A 19,541-nucleotide genomic window follows, 5' to 3' on the forward strand; every position below is an offset into this window, starting at 1 on the left:
TGGCCTTGCATCTCATCAGAGTATCCATAAACTTCACTCAGGAAATTCCTGCTTATACTCTGATGTCAGTCAGTCTCTCTTATCTTTCAGAAGTTGGACTGTACTGATCCTGGTATTCTCACAAATATCTCCAGATTGTTAATGCTCCCCTAAATCCTGAAGCCTTAAAGTGACATGTTGTTATAATTAGAGTTCAGGGAAGGATCCCTGGCACTAGTGGGGGTTTGTTGAGAAAGAAAACAAGGATCCCAGAATTTAGTGTGAAAATGGTGTTGTATTGCTGTAGCAGCAGTGATCCAGGTGAGTGTGCGCCTAGGGATGGGAGCAAAGGATGTGAAAATGTAAGCAAAGCATCTAGTAGTTAGAAGAACCATTTGTCTATTCCCAGGCTGGAGCCTCCAGAGATCCCCGGAAAAACCTTAAATGCATTGCTTCAAAATGGTTTACACTTGCTGCTGTGCTGAGACACTTGGTTTCCCATGGGTATCTACTCGTACTGTCCATGGAAAAGTCAGAATCCAGGGACTGTCACCGTAACTCTTGTCATGGACAACTTGTGGATCACAGGCTGGCATGCTGAGTTCTCTTGTGGTCCATAAGCAACTGCAGGCAACAGAAAATAACCAGCAGTCTAAAACTGAAATCTCTGGTTCAGTTATTTTTAACTTAAGGTTTTAAGTGATGCTTAAAAATCGTATAGGTCTGTTGCTCTGACCTTGAACCTCCTGTTGAGAGGTTGCTGACCCCTCCACTGGGTTTCATAAGGCACAGAAGTTTGAGTGAATTTGGTGCCCCAATACACTTATCATTTGAGATCTTTGTTTAAATCAATGTTCAGGTCACAAGTGGCAGCGAGTTTAAAAGCCTCATTTTGATTTACAGATTTTTTTAAGTGCAGACAGAACAAATATGGCCTGACCTCACACCATACCAGGGTTACACCACTCCACAGATCTTTCTGCATTGCAGTGAGAAGTTCTCTTTGAGATTCAAAGGTTGTAAGTGATAAGGAATCTGCACAGGACCTTGGTAAATTGTTTTGTTCACTAACTATTCTCACAGTCAAAATATCAGTGGTATACTTACCCTGACAACATCTGCAAGTTACACAAAGTAAGACCTTTCTGTTGATGGCAACCCAAGAGATGGAAAAGATTTCATATTCAAATTTGCCTTTTGAGGTCCATTAGTTAATTCACTGGTATAAAATACACTGATTTTTCTTACAGAGGTGGACTTCTATTACAAAAATATCTGGGCTGTTGTAGATAGTCACTGCAAAAAGAGATGAGAAATATTTTTATATAATCTGGCTCATTATGGGAAAAGTATCACCCATTTATGTATCAGTCCTAAATTTACCATCAGAACTATAAATTTTGCTTTCATTTTGCCTTTTGTAGCTGTGAAGTATTGTTAATGTATTATTCCCCACAGTCCCTCTGCCTTCCCCTCATCGTTGCAAATTGTATATTTGCTCTGTGAATGCAAGAAGACCGTGATGCCTGAGAATCCTGCTAACCTGCAGGGCTTTTCCAGTAATTAGATCCATGTTTGCTCCATGGGAGATTCAATTAAAAATGAGAGGGTTTTATTATTATTCTCTACTGAAACCCCATGTTATATTCCTGAGTGTGTATATGTAAGTATTGTAACGAGTAAGCTTTACCTACTTTCATCCTTGTTCAAACATTATGGGTTCAAGAATTCAACTTGAGTGTTAGCCTAGCGTGGTTGTCCTCAAGTGAGGATGTGAAAGTAGGAGGATGAAGACACAGTAGACTACTCATTTGAGCAAACAAAACTATTTTGACTGTGTGTGTGAGCTCTGGGAAGAAATGAAGGAAGTGCTCAGGTTTTGTAATCATGATACAGTGACTCTGACACATGGGACAGCTTTTGCATGTTGCAAAGGGCCAGGTGGCATATCCCTGTGCGTCACTTCCATGCAGAAATGTGAAGTTTAACTTTACTGAGCACAACACCGGAGGTGTTCTCTGAAGTCTGCAAGGGCATTACTATGTTATTCCAGTGGCTTTTGCAGCAGGAGTCAACAGTGGATGGTGAAATTGCATTCTCTGAAAGGAAAACATTTTTAAAATTTTCAAGTATTCCATGTCTTAGCAGCTCCTATCTAGCTACCATCCCACCAGACTGTCATTGTGGAAGATGAATTTTAGTCTCACACATGAATTCAAGCATGTCTCTGTCTACTAAGTAGAAACAAACACTACCTTGAGATAGGACAAGTTAGCCTATTTGTTGATTATGTGGTGACCTCTGTATGTTGTTTTTTTGTTGTGTTTTCTTTTTTTTTTTTAGATAATTGTGATGATGCGTTGGTATCTCCCTTACCTTCAACAGCCCTTACCAGTTCCTCTGAGCTCTCCAGTACTCACAGTCCCAGCTTTGCAAAACTCAACAGACGAGATGGTAAGGCTGCAAAATGAAATACATAAAATATTATTTTAATCACACTTACAAATAATAACTTTTTATGCTGTTTGTATGCAGTACATCCAGAATAGAGCTGTTAACTTATGCTTTTGTGACAGCTCTGTTTAAAAGCAAATCCTTCCTTTGTTATAGAAATCTATTAAATTTAAAGCTCTGCCTTTCTCTTGTAGAAACATCCTGCTGGAAGTTCAGATAGTCTTTTTGCTTTTGAAGAGAGTTCTCAGAATGTGTAGAGCTTGAAGGTTGTTAGACCTGAGACCCTATTCTAAAATGTAGGTGTCTGTTAAACCTAGTAGCAACTAGAAATTAAAATTCCAGTGGAATTAATTATTATACAACTGTCTGGAAATAGTGAAAAATAATTTAAACTGTGGGCATTTGGAATGAGGAATGTTTGAGGCCCTGATAATGAGTTCACACACAAGGTGAAACTATTAGGATCAAACTTGGTATCAGAAAAGAGAAGCTGGCAGTATCTAGGATGTCATTTTGGCACTACATTGCAAATTTGTGTTATTGGCTTCCAACTCACTCCCAAGTTAGAGCCACAAAAAAAGGAACACCCTTTCTTATCACATGATTTTCATTATATGAAGCATTAGAAAGTATACTACTAGAAATCAGAATTCCTACTTAAACGTTATATATGAAACGTCTGTTTTAGTCAAATGCTTTTTGATAAATGTACAGAAAGACAGTAAGGGATATTCTCTCACATGCTTGGCACTAAGGATAAGGAGTTGCTGGGTCATTAGGGATGTGTTAGATAGGAGTTACATATTTAAGCTCCTGAACCAAGAAGCTATCTTCTACCTTGCTTAAATCTTTTGTTGCACAGACTTCAGTAGAAATGCACAGCTGTAGTGTTAGCAGAATTCACATGAGTAATTAATCTTGGGTTGCAGAACCAAACAGTGGTAGATGGTTGCTGAAGGAACTTTCTTCGGCTGGAACTTGAATGCAAGAACTCGACAGCTTTGCAAGAAACAATGTTAACTAACAAGGACTGTACCCTGGCTTTCAAATAATGTTAGTGTTTTGATGAGTTGGCTTAGCTTTGTAATTGAGAAGACAGTGCTGCAAGTAGCAGTGCCTCAAAGTAGAAAGCCAGATAAGTGTATTTGTTAATGTAAATATGAATGCAACATGTGAAGATCAATTTATAAAATACGGTCCAAACCTACATTGATAGGAAGTTGTCATTCATCAAGCTGATTTAGTGGTAGATAACAATAACTAAAAGACTGTTGCTTAAAGTAAAGGCCTGCAGCAGTGAAATGTGCCATTAAATAAACTAAACACACAAACTACCCATGAGTAAATCTTTGTATGAACTGCTGAAAGTGTTCAATTAAAATGCTGATAAGTCTGTACTGGTAAGAGTAAAGCAGTTAGTATAATTCTGATAAATATGATTGTGAGGTATGAAATCTATTACTTACCCATGAGAGGGATTAATCAGCTTTTTTGTTTATAGTAAATAAATATTTAAAAAGAATGAGAATTGCTACAATATGACTGTGTCAACTGAGCTGTTTTAGTTCTGTTAGCTCTCAGCCTGAGTAGTTAGTATAGGCAATTATTATGTATAGGAACATAAAGCATATACAATGTCAAAAAGAATTTGTTTTATGACCAGAAAGTGTTTGATCTGGGCATTAAAGTAAAATCCTGCAGCAGGGAAGCACTTAGTTGCAGCAGGAAGTATGAGAGTTTGTAGCACAATATAAAGCCAGTTGAGCTGTTTGTAAGTCACTGTAGGATGGAAACAAGCCTTCCCTTTGCTTTGTATTAATAAACTGAAAATAAGTATGAGCATCCTGAGCAGCCCTGTGGAACATCAAGGCATATTGACTGTGTTACACTGGCCTTAAGTGCAATTTTTGGAATAATTATGTTAAAATGTACAAATGGTCTGAAAATGTAAAAAGTATTTGATCATTTTTCTTGCAGTTGTATGGGTCTCCAACTGAGAAGCCATCTGAGCTTTTTTCTCCTCATATTTCTAGCATTATGATTTGTTGCCATGGAGAACATGAGCAGTACATTAGATTCCTGTGGTACTGTTTCTCCACTAGAATATTTTCTCTATGCATTGTTGAACCTGTCCCCTGAAGAGATGCACAGAAAATGTGCAATGCGTGTACTGAGGAATGATGGTGTGGCCCATTCAGAATGCACAGAATCCGATCAACAGCCATAGGAACCTGGTGGGCAGAATGAGGAAGTCACAACATTGTGTCTGAAGGGGACACGAAGTGCCAAGCATGTCTTGACTTTGAGTATCTTCTCTCCCCCGTTTCTTTGAAAGAGGCAATGTGGCATCCTCACACATTAGTACTTTGCAGATTACCAAAACCCAGATGTGCAGAACCAGTGGGTATAATAAGAGCCATATTTTGTCCATTTTATGTTTATGCCACACTATTAATAAAAGCAGTGTTGTCATCTTCAACTTCCTTTTCTCCAGCTGCAGTAAAGTGGTGTCAGGGTTATGCTTGGATCTGTTCAAAAGAGTTCATGTCCTTTAAATATTGTGTCTTCAGCAGCTGTTGTTGCCTTTCAGAACTTCATGTCTTAGGTTCTTGTCTCTTGTCCTGGGCCTGCCCTGACAAACATTCTCCAGGGTGGACATTATGGGTGGGTAGAAGAGCAAATGGCTGTAGAAGAGTTGCTATACTTTGCACGTGCTTTTTTGCTAATTACTAAATTAGCATATGGGATGGGCTGTGACACTATAAGGAAATTATTTCCATAAAAGAAATGTGCACGTGCAGATTGCACCCTGTTCTGTAAAACAGAGCAAATTTAGAGGAAAAATAACGTTGACTTTTGACACTTACAGTAGTATTTTGTGAGCATTGGGATAGCCACAGAAGTAAGCAGGAGTTGCTTGCTTGACCCTTGACTGGAAGTGAGAGAAGCTCAACAGGGACAGCTGTAGTTCTGCCCTCAGTCATGCAGCCAATGCAGCTTTGGTGTTGCAGGTATTTTAATAGTAATTAGAATTACTGTCCCTCTGTGAACATGGTAATGGTGAAAGGTTTGGAAAGGGAAATGCAGTATTTGTTTTCACATGGGAAAGTGAATGAAACAGCCACAGTTTGTAACTGGTAGCTTCTCTCTTGCAAGACCAGCTTCTTCAGAGGTGATGCTCTGAGCTGGTGTCACTGCCGTGTCATGCAGTGCATACATCCAGGTTAATGTTCCCGACAGAAATGTGTTCATTTGAAGTGATATGCAGTTCAGAGATACCCTGTAATCTGCAATTTGAGAGCTCAAGCTCACCACAGATCTCAAAAATTTTAATTCAGTGTGTGTAATTTGTTTGACTTAATTTGAAAATACAAACTTCTAGTGTTGTGCTCAAACTGGAAAATAGTGGTACCTACTAAAGCAAAATACTTTTTGTGGAAAGTATGTCACCTCTCTGCCATTCCTAGCAGCAGAAGGGCCAGACCATAAACTAGATAAGGTAAATGCTAGTTATAATGTTTAACAAACTACTGGAAAGTGCCTGTGGTAGTAAACTTGGCTTAAGAATATGACTCAACAGAGAAAGCAAAGTTTGTTTTTTTTCTTGCAAGTGGGAAACTCATCAAACACAGTATTTGTTTTAAGTTATTTTCCTCTATCTAGTTGTTCCTGTTTAGGTGGTAGAAAGACAGATTGAAAACACAGTGAAGTAAAGATGAAAGTTGGGAACCTACCAGAACTTCTGAACTGAAATTCTGTGTCCTGCCATTTCCTGGAATAAAGCTATAAACAAAGTGTGGTGTTCTGAGTCCATTTCAGGTACTGGATACTGCCATCCAAAGGAAGGTTTAATTTGGCTCCCACATATGTTAGTCACAATTCCATGTAGAAGAAATACACAGCTGCTTGTCATTGAATACAGTTATATACTTTCTAACTTAAGAGCTAGACAGAAATATTCTTTATATGGCAATTAAAATAAAGTTTAAAAAGGAGGTGAGTAGAGAAGGAGAAACATAAGGTTTTTTTACAGGAAGTACTATAGTCTTATCTAAGTTATATGTCTGCATAGCATTAAAAGAGTTATGAAGTAGAAGAACTGAGTGAAATCCCTAATATTCTCATTAGATCTTTCATGGCATGCTCCTAGGGTAGAGTATTCTATTTAAGGCAGGTAAAATAAACTCAGTGACAATGAAAACTTCTGTTGTGATTGAAAAGGGTAAAAGCCAGTGGCACTAACAAGCAGTATGCACTCTGGCTGTTTTCCCTGGAGAGTTCTGGTAGAGAAATGAAGACCTGAGTCATCCTGGGAAGTGGGGACAATATTAAATTCTAGTTATGGAAGAAACGCACTTCTGTTTTAGCAATTGGGACCAAGTTCTAGCTTAATGAACTGTAAATAATGAAAACCATAACACCTATTCTTAGAAAAAAGAAATTTCAAATGTGGATTTCTCAATCCATTGTGTTCCAGGAAAAAAAAAATTAAAATTAAAGGGCAAAGTTACTGAAATTGAATTCTTTGATATGTGCCGTATCTATTGATCGTTCAGCTCTATTCACTTCAATGAACTATTAATGGAGCAGCTTTAAGATAGGTCTGTTAATAAGATTAAAATATTAAGGTAAACCCAGTCAGCTACTTGTGAACAAACTTCAGTTATGCTTTGACTTTGGAAACACATGTTTGGAATCATTCTTGTAGTTTACAAGAATAATTATGAATCCTTTACTCACAACTCAATATTCCTCCTTTCCCTTCCCCTTGTAATTGTGTTCACTGTAATCACAATAAGTGCTTTTGTAGACTTCACGAATAATGGGTTGCAAGGTAATGGGTTGCAAAAGCAGTGCCAGCCTGAAAATTTGCTGCTTTGGATACTTTCTAAATGGCTTTTGCATTCTTCAGAGCTGCATTGTTCCTTTATTTGTAAGGCTTAAGTGAATGCTGAGTGTATATGGAGAATAAATGTGTGCAAGTAAAAACAACTTAAAAGGATATAAACACAGCCTATAATACAAGGGTGTAAAAGAAAGCAAGAGAACATAAAATAATATATTCCAGTCTGGAAGGATTTGCCTTTTTAACTGTAAGATCACATTTACTGTAGGGAGTGAAGTGGTAAAATTCAAGCAGTTGAAACTGAACACAGTTCTGTTTTTTGTTGACTTGGCATTACCACGAGCCTGTTTAACTTCTAAAATAATTCAAGGGGTCGTACATATCTTTACTTTTAAAGGACAGACATGAATTACAGGCTGTCAGCTTCCATGTGATAGTGGCTTCTGAAGTCCTCATTCCTAAATGAAGAAGTGAACAATAACTTTCATCTTGTATTTATCCATATGAAGATCTTGTTTGTTGTTTTGTTTAAGATGAAATGTTCACTTAACAAGCAACCTGTGTAAGGAAGAGGCTACTTGCAAGTATGAAGGCAGTCCTTTTAGCTGGTCAAATGGTCTCTAGCTTTATAGTGTGTTCTGTGAAGTGTTAGTTTACTTACAGCCTGTAACTAAACCAATTTTTCAAATATTTTATAGGACACAAATCAACTGACGTTTTTTATATCTTTCAAAATGACAACAACAAAAAAGACGTCAAAGCAAATCAGAAGTTAGAAATCAGCATATTTAGATTTGCACAAGCATGCCAGGAGGGAATAGATACTTTTTTTTTTTTTCTAACTGAGGGTGTGCCATCCACACATCTGTTGACAAAGAATAGATTTCCTTAACATTTCTTAGAAAATAAAAAATCCTTTTTATCTTCAGGTTAATGAAGAAAACCGTAAGGAAGCACACTCCATGTAGCTTATTTCCTAATACAAAAATAAGAACAAACAGCTATATGTTCAGGAAGTAGACTCCTCTATGTTGACCTGTCATAATAATGTACTTTTTCTCAAGTATAGTTTCTTGTGCTGTCATTGTAATCTAAATTATCGTTATCCAATCCCCTTCAGGAGCTGGTGGCTGGTCCCCTCTGGACTCAAACGAGCAGCAGTGGTTCCAGGTTGATCTGGGAGACAGAGTGGAGATTGTCGCGGTTGCTACCCAGGGCAGGTACGGGAGCTCGGACTGGGTAACCAGCTACTCACTGATGTTCAGTGACACCGGCCGCAACTGGAAACAGTACAGACAAGATGACACCATCTGGGTAGGTCTGAACTGTGGGTGCCTTTGGTCCTAGATCTTTCTGGTTCAGACTCATTTTGGCATTTGGAGAAGTGGCTTTGATTTCAGATCAGAGGATGTGCTGTAGTAGTGAGAAAGCAGACATGCGTGACTCCAAAGGGTGTTGTGATCTACAAGGGTTGTGTCACTGACTGTGTAATACGCATTTAGGCCCTCAGGATGAAAATGTTTTATCAGATTATAAGGATGCTCAGGGCACTCAAAATGACCTGCATGCTTTTGTGCCTGATTGGCTTCAATTCAGGCACACCAGGGCATATGGGGCTAGTCACCAATGTACTTCCTCAAGGAAATACAGACATGAACTCTGCTCTAGCCAGCAAATTGCAGGAGAGACAACAGAGCTCATGCTGGGTGAAGTGGGTGGTAAATAGCTCCTCAGCTGGAGAAGGCTGGGGGTGCAGTGTCAGTTGTGGGATGATTTAGCATATACACTAAAAAGCACTCAAGGCTTTATTTAAAATTTTAATACAGGCTTGATGCTTGCTGTGCCACAAGTTCAATGTGTGGCCATGGCAGGTGCTGTTGGTAGGACTGCGTGTAGTAGCAATGCCACCTTGGGTTCTCTTCATATGGAAAATGTGAATTGTTAATGAATGGTTGCATCTTCTCCGTACTATATTTTCTAGTTCTGAGGATCAGTAGCCCTGATAGCATTACAGTACATGGTAGTAAATGAAACACCTTCTTCATGCGAATAAAGGGAACATTTAAGGGTAAACAATTAGACATTTTGTCTTTTTTTTTTTTTGTTAACACTGTGTAAATGCTTACTTCTATAACATAGTGTCTGTGAACACAGCTGTGGTGCAGAAGGAAGAGGGAAGGAGGGATGCTTAATTTATTCCAGAGCATGTGGCAGGCAGCGGAGGGAGGTTAACTTCAATAGTTTTAATATCCATTGCATTGCCACTTTGTTTTATCATGGTTTGATTTATGGAAAGCTAATTAAATCCTTCTTCCTTTAGAAAGGAAACTTTGGCCCAAAGATAGTAATAAAGTTGTCAAGTGTGGTTCAGCTTCACTTGTAACTTGAAAGTTACATTAAGTTGGCTTTGCTCCAGATTTTTTTTTTTTTAATGTTTGAAAACAGAGGAAATGGATTCTGAACAGAATGTAGTGATAATTTAATCTGGCTCTTAACTTCCACCTTTGAGACTTGGAAATCCAGATCTGAGATATTTTTACAGACTTGGTGTCATTAAGTGCTTCCTTCCTTGAAAATATTATATGCCTTTTTAGGATTTTATATTAAGACAAAATAGTTTTTGTTGTATGTCTAACTTTTCAGCCCTTTCCTTTTTGGAAAACCTTGAGCTTCTATTTTCTTTTGTAAACTTTTCTTCTTAAAGAGAAACTTGACAAAACATAAAATTTACCATAGCAAATCTTCATGCCCTAAGGATCCAATCTGGTGAGTTTCTGATTGAGCATGAGAATAAGAACAAGCCCAGCAGGCATTTAACAGTGAATTAGGATTTATGAAGAAACTCAACTCTCTTGTTCTATGAAGTGATCAGGCATGAAGGTGGTTCAGAGCAGACCCTGACATAAGTTCTAAAGCTTCAGTAGATCTGGAAGCTTTCTTTCTGGAGGGGTGATCTTAGTGTTCTTTTCTAATGGAAATTGTTGTAGGCTACAGAGGACATTTTTGTATATAATTGAGGAAAAATGAAATAGAATTTGGATATGGAAAAGGTAACACTGGGGGAAGGATTTGGATATTCTTCCCCTCATATTACTTTCTGCAAGCCATTCTGACTTTCTAAGCTAGTAATGTAATTCCAGTCCAGAAGAATGATTTGTTCTACATCCCCAGGCAGAGAGCTTGAAGGGATTGTTTGGCTGCATTGCTGAACTTTGCTGTTGGAAGTACCTGATGGTGTCAATCCCAACTGGGCTCATCTGATGTTTCATTAGACTCCATAGCCCACTTTGACAGTCAAGTCTCATTAACACCTAGAAGCTTGTACAGCTACCTAAGGAATTAATGAAGATCAGGAATTCCTTCTGTACAATTTTTATTCTAACTAAAAAGAAAGTTGATTATTTTTCCTGGCACTTTTTGGATTTGTTTCACTGAATTAAATTAGATCTTGAGAGCAATTTAGAGCACAAAGGCAAAAGCTAAAGAGACTTTCAGAACCATATATAGAATTATAAATTAAAATTTTGCAGTGTTTCTGTTTTAATGACAATTCTTTTCTGAGGGGTATTTTGTTGTTGGTTTTTTTTGTTTGTTTTGTTTTTCTAAGAGGAAAAATAGAAGCATGCTGTCCAGCCACAGGCTTAAGGCTTTTCTGTGAAAGTCAGACCCCTGGATGAAATGAGGACAAGCACTCCATGGTGCTAAACATGTGGACTGTTAAATAGCTGTAAGGGAGGTTCTGCATTGCACACCTCTTGGAAGGAACTGTTGCCCTTGACTTAAGGGAGGGCAGTGGAGTGGACCATTTCACAGGGAAAGGAAAACAGCTCCCCAGGGTAGCCTCAGCTGTCGCAATCTGTGACAGTGTACACTGTACCAATCTGTCACAAAATTGGTAGTTTCTGCCTTATGAATTTGTATATCTTTTTTTTTTTTTGTGGGGGGGACAGGATGGGAGGGGATGTGGTCGTCTGTCAAAGCAAGATTCAAGGTAGGAGTCTCCTACATCAGGACGAGGTGGCAAGTTACCAGATTACCTCTCATTTGCAGGGTGTGGAGGTTTTAAAATCTAGATTACTGTAGAAAATATGCCATCTCAGAATTCTCAGATGGTTGGGTGGGAAACGCATCCCTGCTGCAGGCTTCAATTTTGAAGATTTTTTTTCTCTGCCCTTAGGATAGGGATTTAGTACTCCCTGTGTCCTTCAGGCATTTGAGCTTTTAGGATTTCCTTTTTAAATGTTTGTGTAGCTGAAAGCACTATATGTTTACCTACTTTATTGCTTTCTGATTCACAATCTGTCACAAAATTGGTAGTTTCTGCCTTATGAATTTGTATATGTTTTGTTTTTTTTTTTTTGTGGGGGGGACAGGATGGGAGAATATGTGGTCGTCTGTCAAAGCAAGATTCAAGGTAGGAGTCTCCTACATCAGGACGAGGTGGCAAGTTACCAGATTACCTCTCATTTGCAGGGTGTGGAGGTTTTAAAATCTAGATTACTGTAGAAAATATGCCATCTCAGAATTCTCAGATGGTTGGGTGGGAAACGCATCCCTGCTGCAGGCTTCAATTTTGAAGATTTTTTTTCTCTGCCCTTAGGATAGGGATTTAGTACTCCCTGTGTCCTTCAGGCATTTGAGCTTTTAGGATTTCCTTTTTAAATGTTTGTGTAGCTGAAAGCACTATATGTTTACCTACTTTATTGCTTTCTGATTCAGAAAGCTGAGCTGGTCCTAGCAAGAATTGGTCAACACTGACTCATAGCTCAGATGGGGTGGTAGAATCTAAATAATTGCCTGGAGATCACTGGATGACATCTGCTGTATCAATATAAAATACTGATATGCACTGAACCTGTCAGGTTCACTGATACAGCTTCTACTTCAGTAAAACTAGATGGAAGCTTGTACTTCGCTCTGTGGATATCACTAATTATTTCACTGTTTTTTGCTGGCAGCTTTTATCACTCATTAACAGCTGTTAAAAGGGCAAAATATATACTAATGTGAGAGGCCTAGATAAGACTATTTGATTTTGTTTGTTTGTTTTCTGAAGGCCATATAACTGTATGGAGAACCATTTGAATAAAGGTATACTGAATTGCTAAAAAGAATAATGTTAGGAGTACCAGGTTTCAAGATAAGCATTTGATTTCAGTAGAAATTTAAGGTTGTGCTTGGTTTTAATTTGTTTGCATTCCAGCAAAGGAAAACCAAGGTTTTGAAGTTTCTTCTTCAATATTTCTCTTACTCTAAAACTCACAGAAAACTTGCAACTCTATTCAAATCAAGTCAAGTTTGAACTGCAATTCCTCCCAGCATGTTTTCATGACCTAGAGGCAAAGTGAGGGGTGTTTTCAATTGGCTGCACCACTGTGCTCTCTTGGAGGGGGCTCTGTTGCCACAGCCTTCCCTTGTTCTGTATCATGGACCATCGGCCACATTTAGTGGGGATGGCAGGAAGGTAGTAGCTCTTCTCATAATCCCTAAGTCTGTCCAGATGTAACTTTTCCTAATCATTTCTTCACAAACGTCATATGCTCCATATTGCAAGTGGTGCTGCTGAGGAGTTTGTTTCCAGCCATCTGGGTATAGGTTTTGTCCACCCGTGTGGCAGATGTGTCCTTTAGTGCATCAGAGGCCTGGGTACATAAATTCTTGATTGGGCTGCTGATAAGACAGACATTTGCACACCGGTGTCTGTGACATAGCCCTAGTAAAAATCCCTTTCTCCTTACAGAGATTACAAGGCTTATTATCCTCCTCTCACTGCGTGCATGCAGCTCCCATCAACTTCACCCTTAATGAGCGCTGCAGAGACAGATCGCGAGGAGAATCAGAAAACCTCTTACATTTTCACTCAGCCCGTGTTTATGATGTTAGTAAATTCTGCAGCTGGAGTTGAAGACAAGACAGATTAGCCATTTAAAACCAATTTTCCAACCCCATTTGTATTTAAATAATCTTGTTACAAAAGGACTCTGTGGTTCAGAGCAAACTAGACTTATAATTATATTTTCAATACGGATAAATCAGCTGTGTGTGGACACACTAGCTATTGATTGGGAGACATAAAACATAAATCTTATGGCTTGTAACAAGTGAAAGATTTTTCAGTGTTTTTAAGTGTTGAATAATTCAAAATTTACTTTACCTGAATACTTGCCACAGCTTGAATCAGTCTAAATCGTATATATTACTGGGACAAAACTGAGGGCTGTGATACAGTGCTATTTCATATTTCTAAATAGCAATTTAATGCTGTCTGTATTGAGAAAACCTTTACACAGCTGAAAAACAATTATACAGGAAGACACAGAGGAAACGGGATGGAGCAAGCATAGATGTATATGAGAAAAGGAGAGAAAAAAAGATTTATGCTGTTTAGACAAAGTTTTGAAAGGAGAAGGGAAAGTTGTAGAATTGAAGATAAAGGGGAACTGTTCTAACAGTGGCAAAGAAGGCTCTTATTTTAGAACAGTCAATCTCTGGAGGAAGGCAATGAAAGGGAAAAATTCATAGAAAGGAGATAGTTCATACTCTGCAAACACATGCATATGCTTGCACATATTAATCAGATGTTTGGAGTTGACTGGTAGCTGGTGAAGCTTCTTACCCCTCTGTTGTCAATCGCGCAAGGAAGGCAGAAGGTAACTTTGGGTGGAAGGGGGACTTTGAACCCTAATCCCAAAACTGGATCCCAAGATAGGAAGTGCATCTCTGGTGTTGGACCATGACCTGGGTCATGTGAGGTACAGACCAGAGCTTCTCCCATGGAGAAGTGCCACTGTTAGTCCCATGCCTTGTAGATGTGAGGGTGATTGGTAGGGGCTGGGGAGTTGGCAGGAGGCTGAGGATGCATCAGAAATTTGTAGTTCTCAGGGAAGCCAGAAAAGTGTTTAATAGAAGTGATAAAGATCCCTGGCATTCCCTTTCCTCAGGAAAACTCTTGCTTACATGTGTGAGCTTTTGCTTGGATTAGAGGAAGATTTTCTGCTTGTCTTGTTACAATGCTTCCTGCTGTACTAGTATTCAGATATATTTGATGTCCTCTATGCACACTAATTATTGCCAGGCAAATAGATGTTAATGAGTTAGTATCTATGGATTATTGTTTTTTCCATCACTTTTGCTCCAAGAAGCAAAAAAGGAAAAAAAAAGCCAGTTGCTGTTTTCAAGTAGGAATGAAGGAACCAATTCAGTCTTGCTGCAGGGAAGCAAGGCTTTTCAGAGGTTTTAATCACTTTTCCTGTAAGAGCTATGTTATTACAGGATTTGAAGGGGCAACCATTACCCATTTGTTGTATTTAGGACTGTTTGGATTGAAGACTGCCTGATTCTGACATGCTGTTTGGATGTTACTGATTTGTTTCCAGTTCTGTTTTAGCTCACTGAGCTGGCTGCAAATGTGGCCTCTTGAGCATGTTCTCAGGAAATCTGTCTTTCTTGATACTTGCCAGGGCAGTTCTTCCACTGAAAGGATAATTCAAAGTGTCAGTATATCTGGTTTTGTTAAATGCACTCTGTATGAATTTATGCCTGAAAAAATGGATATACTTAGATTGCAAATTACCCTTTAGTGTTCAGATACTTAAGTTAGCCTTAAGCTAACTTAATTTTGTATGAATTCTGTGACCTTACAATGTGCTTTTATAGTTGGTTAACTGTAAAGTGATATTAAGGTGGAGTCCAGAGAATTTAATGCTGATATTAACATGATATCCATCAGTAATGTCCTCAGTAATTCTCTGTGCTTAGTATTTGGCAGCAGTTCACCCTGACCCAGGAAACTGCTATAAGCATGGTTGTTTGCAGCCTGTGCCATCATCACTGACCTCCCAGTCTTATTCTTTTGCAAATTGCCTGAAATTTTCCTCTTCTGGAACCATTCAGCATAGGAAATATTTCTTGGTTTCTGATTCCTACATTCCAGATCTTCTATACGATCTTGTGTTTCCATTGCTTCGTGTCACCCATAGGGACAATAGATTATGACTCCACAAAGTTGGCCGTAACAGGTAGGAGTGTAAAGGATGGTTGGCACAGTTCTGGCAGTTGAATTCTGGCCCTAAATCATGTGTCCTCTTAACCATTTCCAATGGATTTGTCAGTCACAGCCAGAAAAGTATTGTTTTCCCTTCTAAGCATCTATTAAGAAAGTAAATGTTCGAGGCAGCACATGAAGATGTCTAATGTGGAAAATAGTGGACATTTTCTCTCAAATGGGGCATTGTAGCCAGCAATTCTTTTATATCAGTAGACTAAGTTTCATTATTCTTGTTTACTAATTGTGTTCTATGGTATGTGAAACTATAAATAGGTGCTCTTACAAACTATAAATAAATCTGGAACAAATAGTGCTTTAATTCATTTGTAGTTTCACCTCTGGTGAGCAAATTACCATTTGCAAATGGACTAAAATAAGAAAGCAGCATAGAGCAAAGAACAAATGCTAAAGCTGTTTTGCAAAAGGAAAATGCATCATTAATTTGTTCGTGGCAAACAATTTACAAAGATTAGCCAAATAAAGTCCCAGGGATAAGCACTAAAACTGATCCACCCACAGCTGAAAACCATTCTGAAGCAATAACAGTTCGATTGACTGCAGTGCTGCAGAGAAGAAGTTACCTGGCTCCTCAAATTGCTTCCACAGCTATAGATACTTAACTAAGACAGACCATTTACAGAACACAATATGCAAATATTTTTCCTCTACAGTTTCCAAGTGAAGCCAATGCAAATTTTCATAGTCCTTCTGGGTCATACTCGACAGGATTGAGTGGCTTCTTGGGTTGGTAATGAGATATGGAGCTTTTATCGTCTCAAAACCCCGTTCAAATGGAATGATTCTAACACAAACAGCTCATTTGTGTTGTGTGCTGCTAAGTGTCTTGGTAGCAGCCAGGTCAGTGGCTAAATGGACAAGGAAAAACACTTGACATGCTTTGGTGTTGTTTGTGCAGGTTCCTTACTGGGAGGCTGATGGGATCTCTTAAAGCATTTGCTCATGGAGTACCTGGAGACAGGAAGATGCACATATAAAAAACCCCAACAAACAAAAAACAAAGTCAAACCCTTATTAGCCAGCACTATAGATAGCTTCCAGAACCTCAGGCCTTAGTGAGTTTCTTTGCAGTTTTTTCTATATTTAGCCTGAGAATGGCTCTAGTTGTCTTAGGATGCAATTCTTTGGGGCAACTGCCAAGAAGAGTGCTCCTTGTGTGCTATCATGTTGTTATGCTGCTGGAAAGTGTGTAATTTCTACTAATTTGCTCTTTGATTAAACCCAATAAATAGGTTATTGACTCTACTGGTTTGACTTGGCATGTTCAGGTCTTCAGTAATTACTGTAAGGTTGTACCTATTTTGCTTTGAGTCCTTTCTGAACTTTGGATTATTCCTGTGGCGAGGAGCTCCTGAACAGAGAAGTAGAAATGTATTGTTTGTGGCTACTGGAATTGGCAAATAACAAGACAATGCAAGGTATAAGCCACCTCAAACAACTCTAGGACTGGAATATTGTTAAGATATTAAACATTTTGGTGAGCAAAAGGAGCATAATGTCTTACAGTCACCAGGTTTAGTGATAAGCCATGTTAGTAAACCTTGGAAGGAGAAGGGAGAAAGGAGAGAACTGCGTTGATATCTCAAATGGGAGATGAGGAGAGATAGAGGTAGAAAGCTATAGGTAATGACCATATCTTCAATACCTAATATGGAAATAAAGACCTTTTTCATTACATCTTCAGTCAGCATCAGCTGAAACCAAAGATCTCTTATTTCTGCTTATCCTCTTCTTGTGTCCTTGTTTAGCAGGTTAGTTTACCACTTTGAGTTAATATACTTCGTATTTCCTACTACTAGACACCCATCACCTGCCAAGATGCCCCTACAAACCACTTCTGAGATACTTTCTTGGAAAAGGGTTGTGTGCACGGAAACTTCAACAGTAAAACTGAATCTTTGCACAGCAGCAATGTAGGGGTGGGAAGAAGGAAAATCGGGCTTCATACAAGGGCCTGAGTGTTTTAAAGGGAGGACCCTGATGTATAATACCTGTATTTTCTTAAGCTATTTTCAAAGTTCCCACGTTCTGTAAGTCTCTTCAGTTATGTGGATGTCCTGTTGCTTTCCTCCTTTATGTTCTGATTTGGCAGCCTTTTGCTGTTGCTGGAGTCCTTAGTCTTCAGAGATCCCAAAACCATAAGGATAAAGAAATATACTGGTTAAAAGTCTTCCTTGGATAAACACAACAGACCAATTACTTTTTTAAACTTTTTCTACTGAACTGACACATAAAATAGAAACTTTTACTTCTGCTTAACTGAGGTGACCTTGTTGTATATTTTAAAAAAAAGTTATAAACTTTTATGAACATTTTTGTATATGTTCATATACAAAAATCCACCCAGTTAGATTTGTCTGGTCAGTAGTATTTTCTTGCCTTTGTGCTAATCCAGAAGTTCTGTAGTGACAAACTTTGTAATATTGTAAATTCACTTTTTGTAGATTTCCCTCCATCCTAATCCCCCGGTAATTCCAGCATAATATGGATTTATTTTTCAGAGGCTGAAAAAAAGGATTTTTTAAATTATTTTTTTTTTACCTTGTGGAAAGAACTTTAAAACTATTTGTTTTCATTCTGATTAAGAGGTTTTATCAGTTGTTTTTTTTTATAGCTATGAGTGCCTGTACTGGAATATTCCAAATCTGGAAACACTGTTTCTCTTATGCTTAAAATGGGTAAAATCAAAATACTTAACACATTTTATTAGATACGTTGCCTAATTAAGAAACAATGAGATTAATGGTATTTTTTAAAAAACAAATACAAGTATTATTCATGGTAGGGAGTACCTCTTTTAATACATCACCTTTCCAAATGTATGTTGTATATTTTGTTCTTTCAGTGGCTTCCAAGTTTTAATTTATGAGAGTTTTAAAAACACTTATGTAATCAGTAAGTCTTGAAAGTCTTACCATTTTTACTTTTGATTCACAAAGCTGTTTCTTAAGGGAATGGAGAAGAATAGAAATCCTTAGGAGATCTCTTGAGGTACAGAAAAATTAAGAACAAAGACTGGCATCTGCAGAATAAATAAGCCTATCCATCTTCCTTTGAAATTTAACTTCACTGTGAAACTTCTGAAGATGTGTCTGACACTTTTGGGGAGCTGTATACACCTATTCTGCAGAATTCAGCTTATGTTTGTGGAGTTAGTAATCAAAGATAAAGTGTGAGCAAACCAAGATAGAGAGTAAATTCTGAAGTAGTGTTACTTGAAGAACTTTCATCCTTCAGGGAATAAGTCTTTGTGACCGAGGGATAGAAATGCCTTCCTGGAGAAATGATAAAATGGCTTGAGGAGAGATGAGATTCTTCTCTAATAAAAACTAGTCAAGCTGTTGTACTCAGGAGACACTTAATGTGAGTCACTTATTTTTATTTTAAATGTGTACTCCCATATGAGTGAAAAGAATGGACAAATTGTCTCTGGAGAGGATACTTGCTTTCCTGAGATGAGGTTTAGTAGACTTTGGAGAATTTATATGGAAAGACTGACTGGAGTTTTTCATGTTTAGGTTCAACTCTCAAAAATAATGATTTCATTTACAATAGCTTTCATTTGGAAATTAGATCTAGCCATTTAAAATACATGTCATGGTTGCCTCAGGAGGGTCTATGTCTTGATAGAAAGTCATGAAAACATCCAAACTTGTACTGTTTAATTTAAGAAAGCTGCCTCAAAAGAACTTTACATCTTCCATAAGGGAATGATTTTAAAGAATAAAGCAATGCTGGCAATGCTTGGCAATTCTAAATAATCTCCTTCAGTAAATCTCCACAAATCCAAGAGGTGAAGGTCATTTTGGCACTGGGATGATTTTGGCTGTGTTATAGTTTAAGAGGGGTGCAGGCTATTTTAATGGTATAAATATGAGGACCTAGAGAGAGAGCTTTGTTTAGTACCCCGAGGGATCCAGAGAGCAGGACAGTCTGTGTTCCCTCACATTTTCTGCCATACCCTATAAAAGCCAGGTGAGCAGGGAAGTCTACCCCTTTCCTTCATGCCTTCCAGCAGGTGTCCTGGAGAGAGACTCAAGCTTGTTATCTTTAGCTTGCCACATGCTCTGCAGGATCCTGCTCCCTGAGTGCTGGCAAGAGCCCTGGACACTTTTCCCTAGTCAGCTCTGCCACAAGGGACTTTTGGACACTTATATCAGTGACCAGCTTCTGGGTGGGCTGCTGAATTTTCTTGTA

At 38.3% G+C, this 19,541-nt stretch overlaps 1 protein-coding gene across 1 annotated transcript in view; it reads left to right on the top strand.

Moving 5' to 3' along the window:
* Positions 1-266: 266 nt before the first annotated feature.
* The window catches only part of CNTNAP5 (contactin associated protein-like 5), a 193,692-nt gene continuing 174,417 nt past the window's right edge, over positions 267-19,541 (top strand). The window contains exons 1-3 of the mRNA XM_009996233.1: positions 267-300; positions 2,323-2,433; positions 8,400-8,593. Coding sequence (XP_009994535.1) covers positions 267-300; positions 2,323-2,433; positions 8,400-8,593 — 339 coding nt within the window. The remainder of the gene's footprint in view (positions 301-2,322; positions 2,434-8,399; positions 8,594-19,541) is intronic.

This window comes from Chaetura pelagica, unplaced genomic scaffold (assembly GCF_000747805.2).
Source record: "Chaetura pelagica isolate M959 unplaced genomic scaffold, ChaPel_1.0 scaffold3, whole genome shotgun sequence".
NCBI lineage: Eukaryota > Metazoa > Chordata > Aves > Apodiformes > Apodidae > Chaetura > Chaetura pelagica.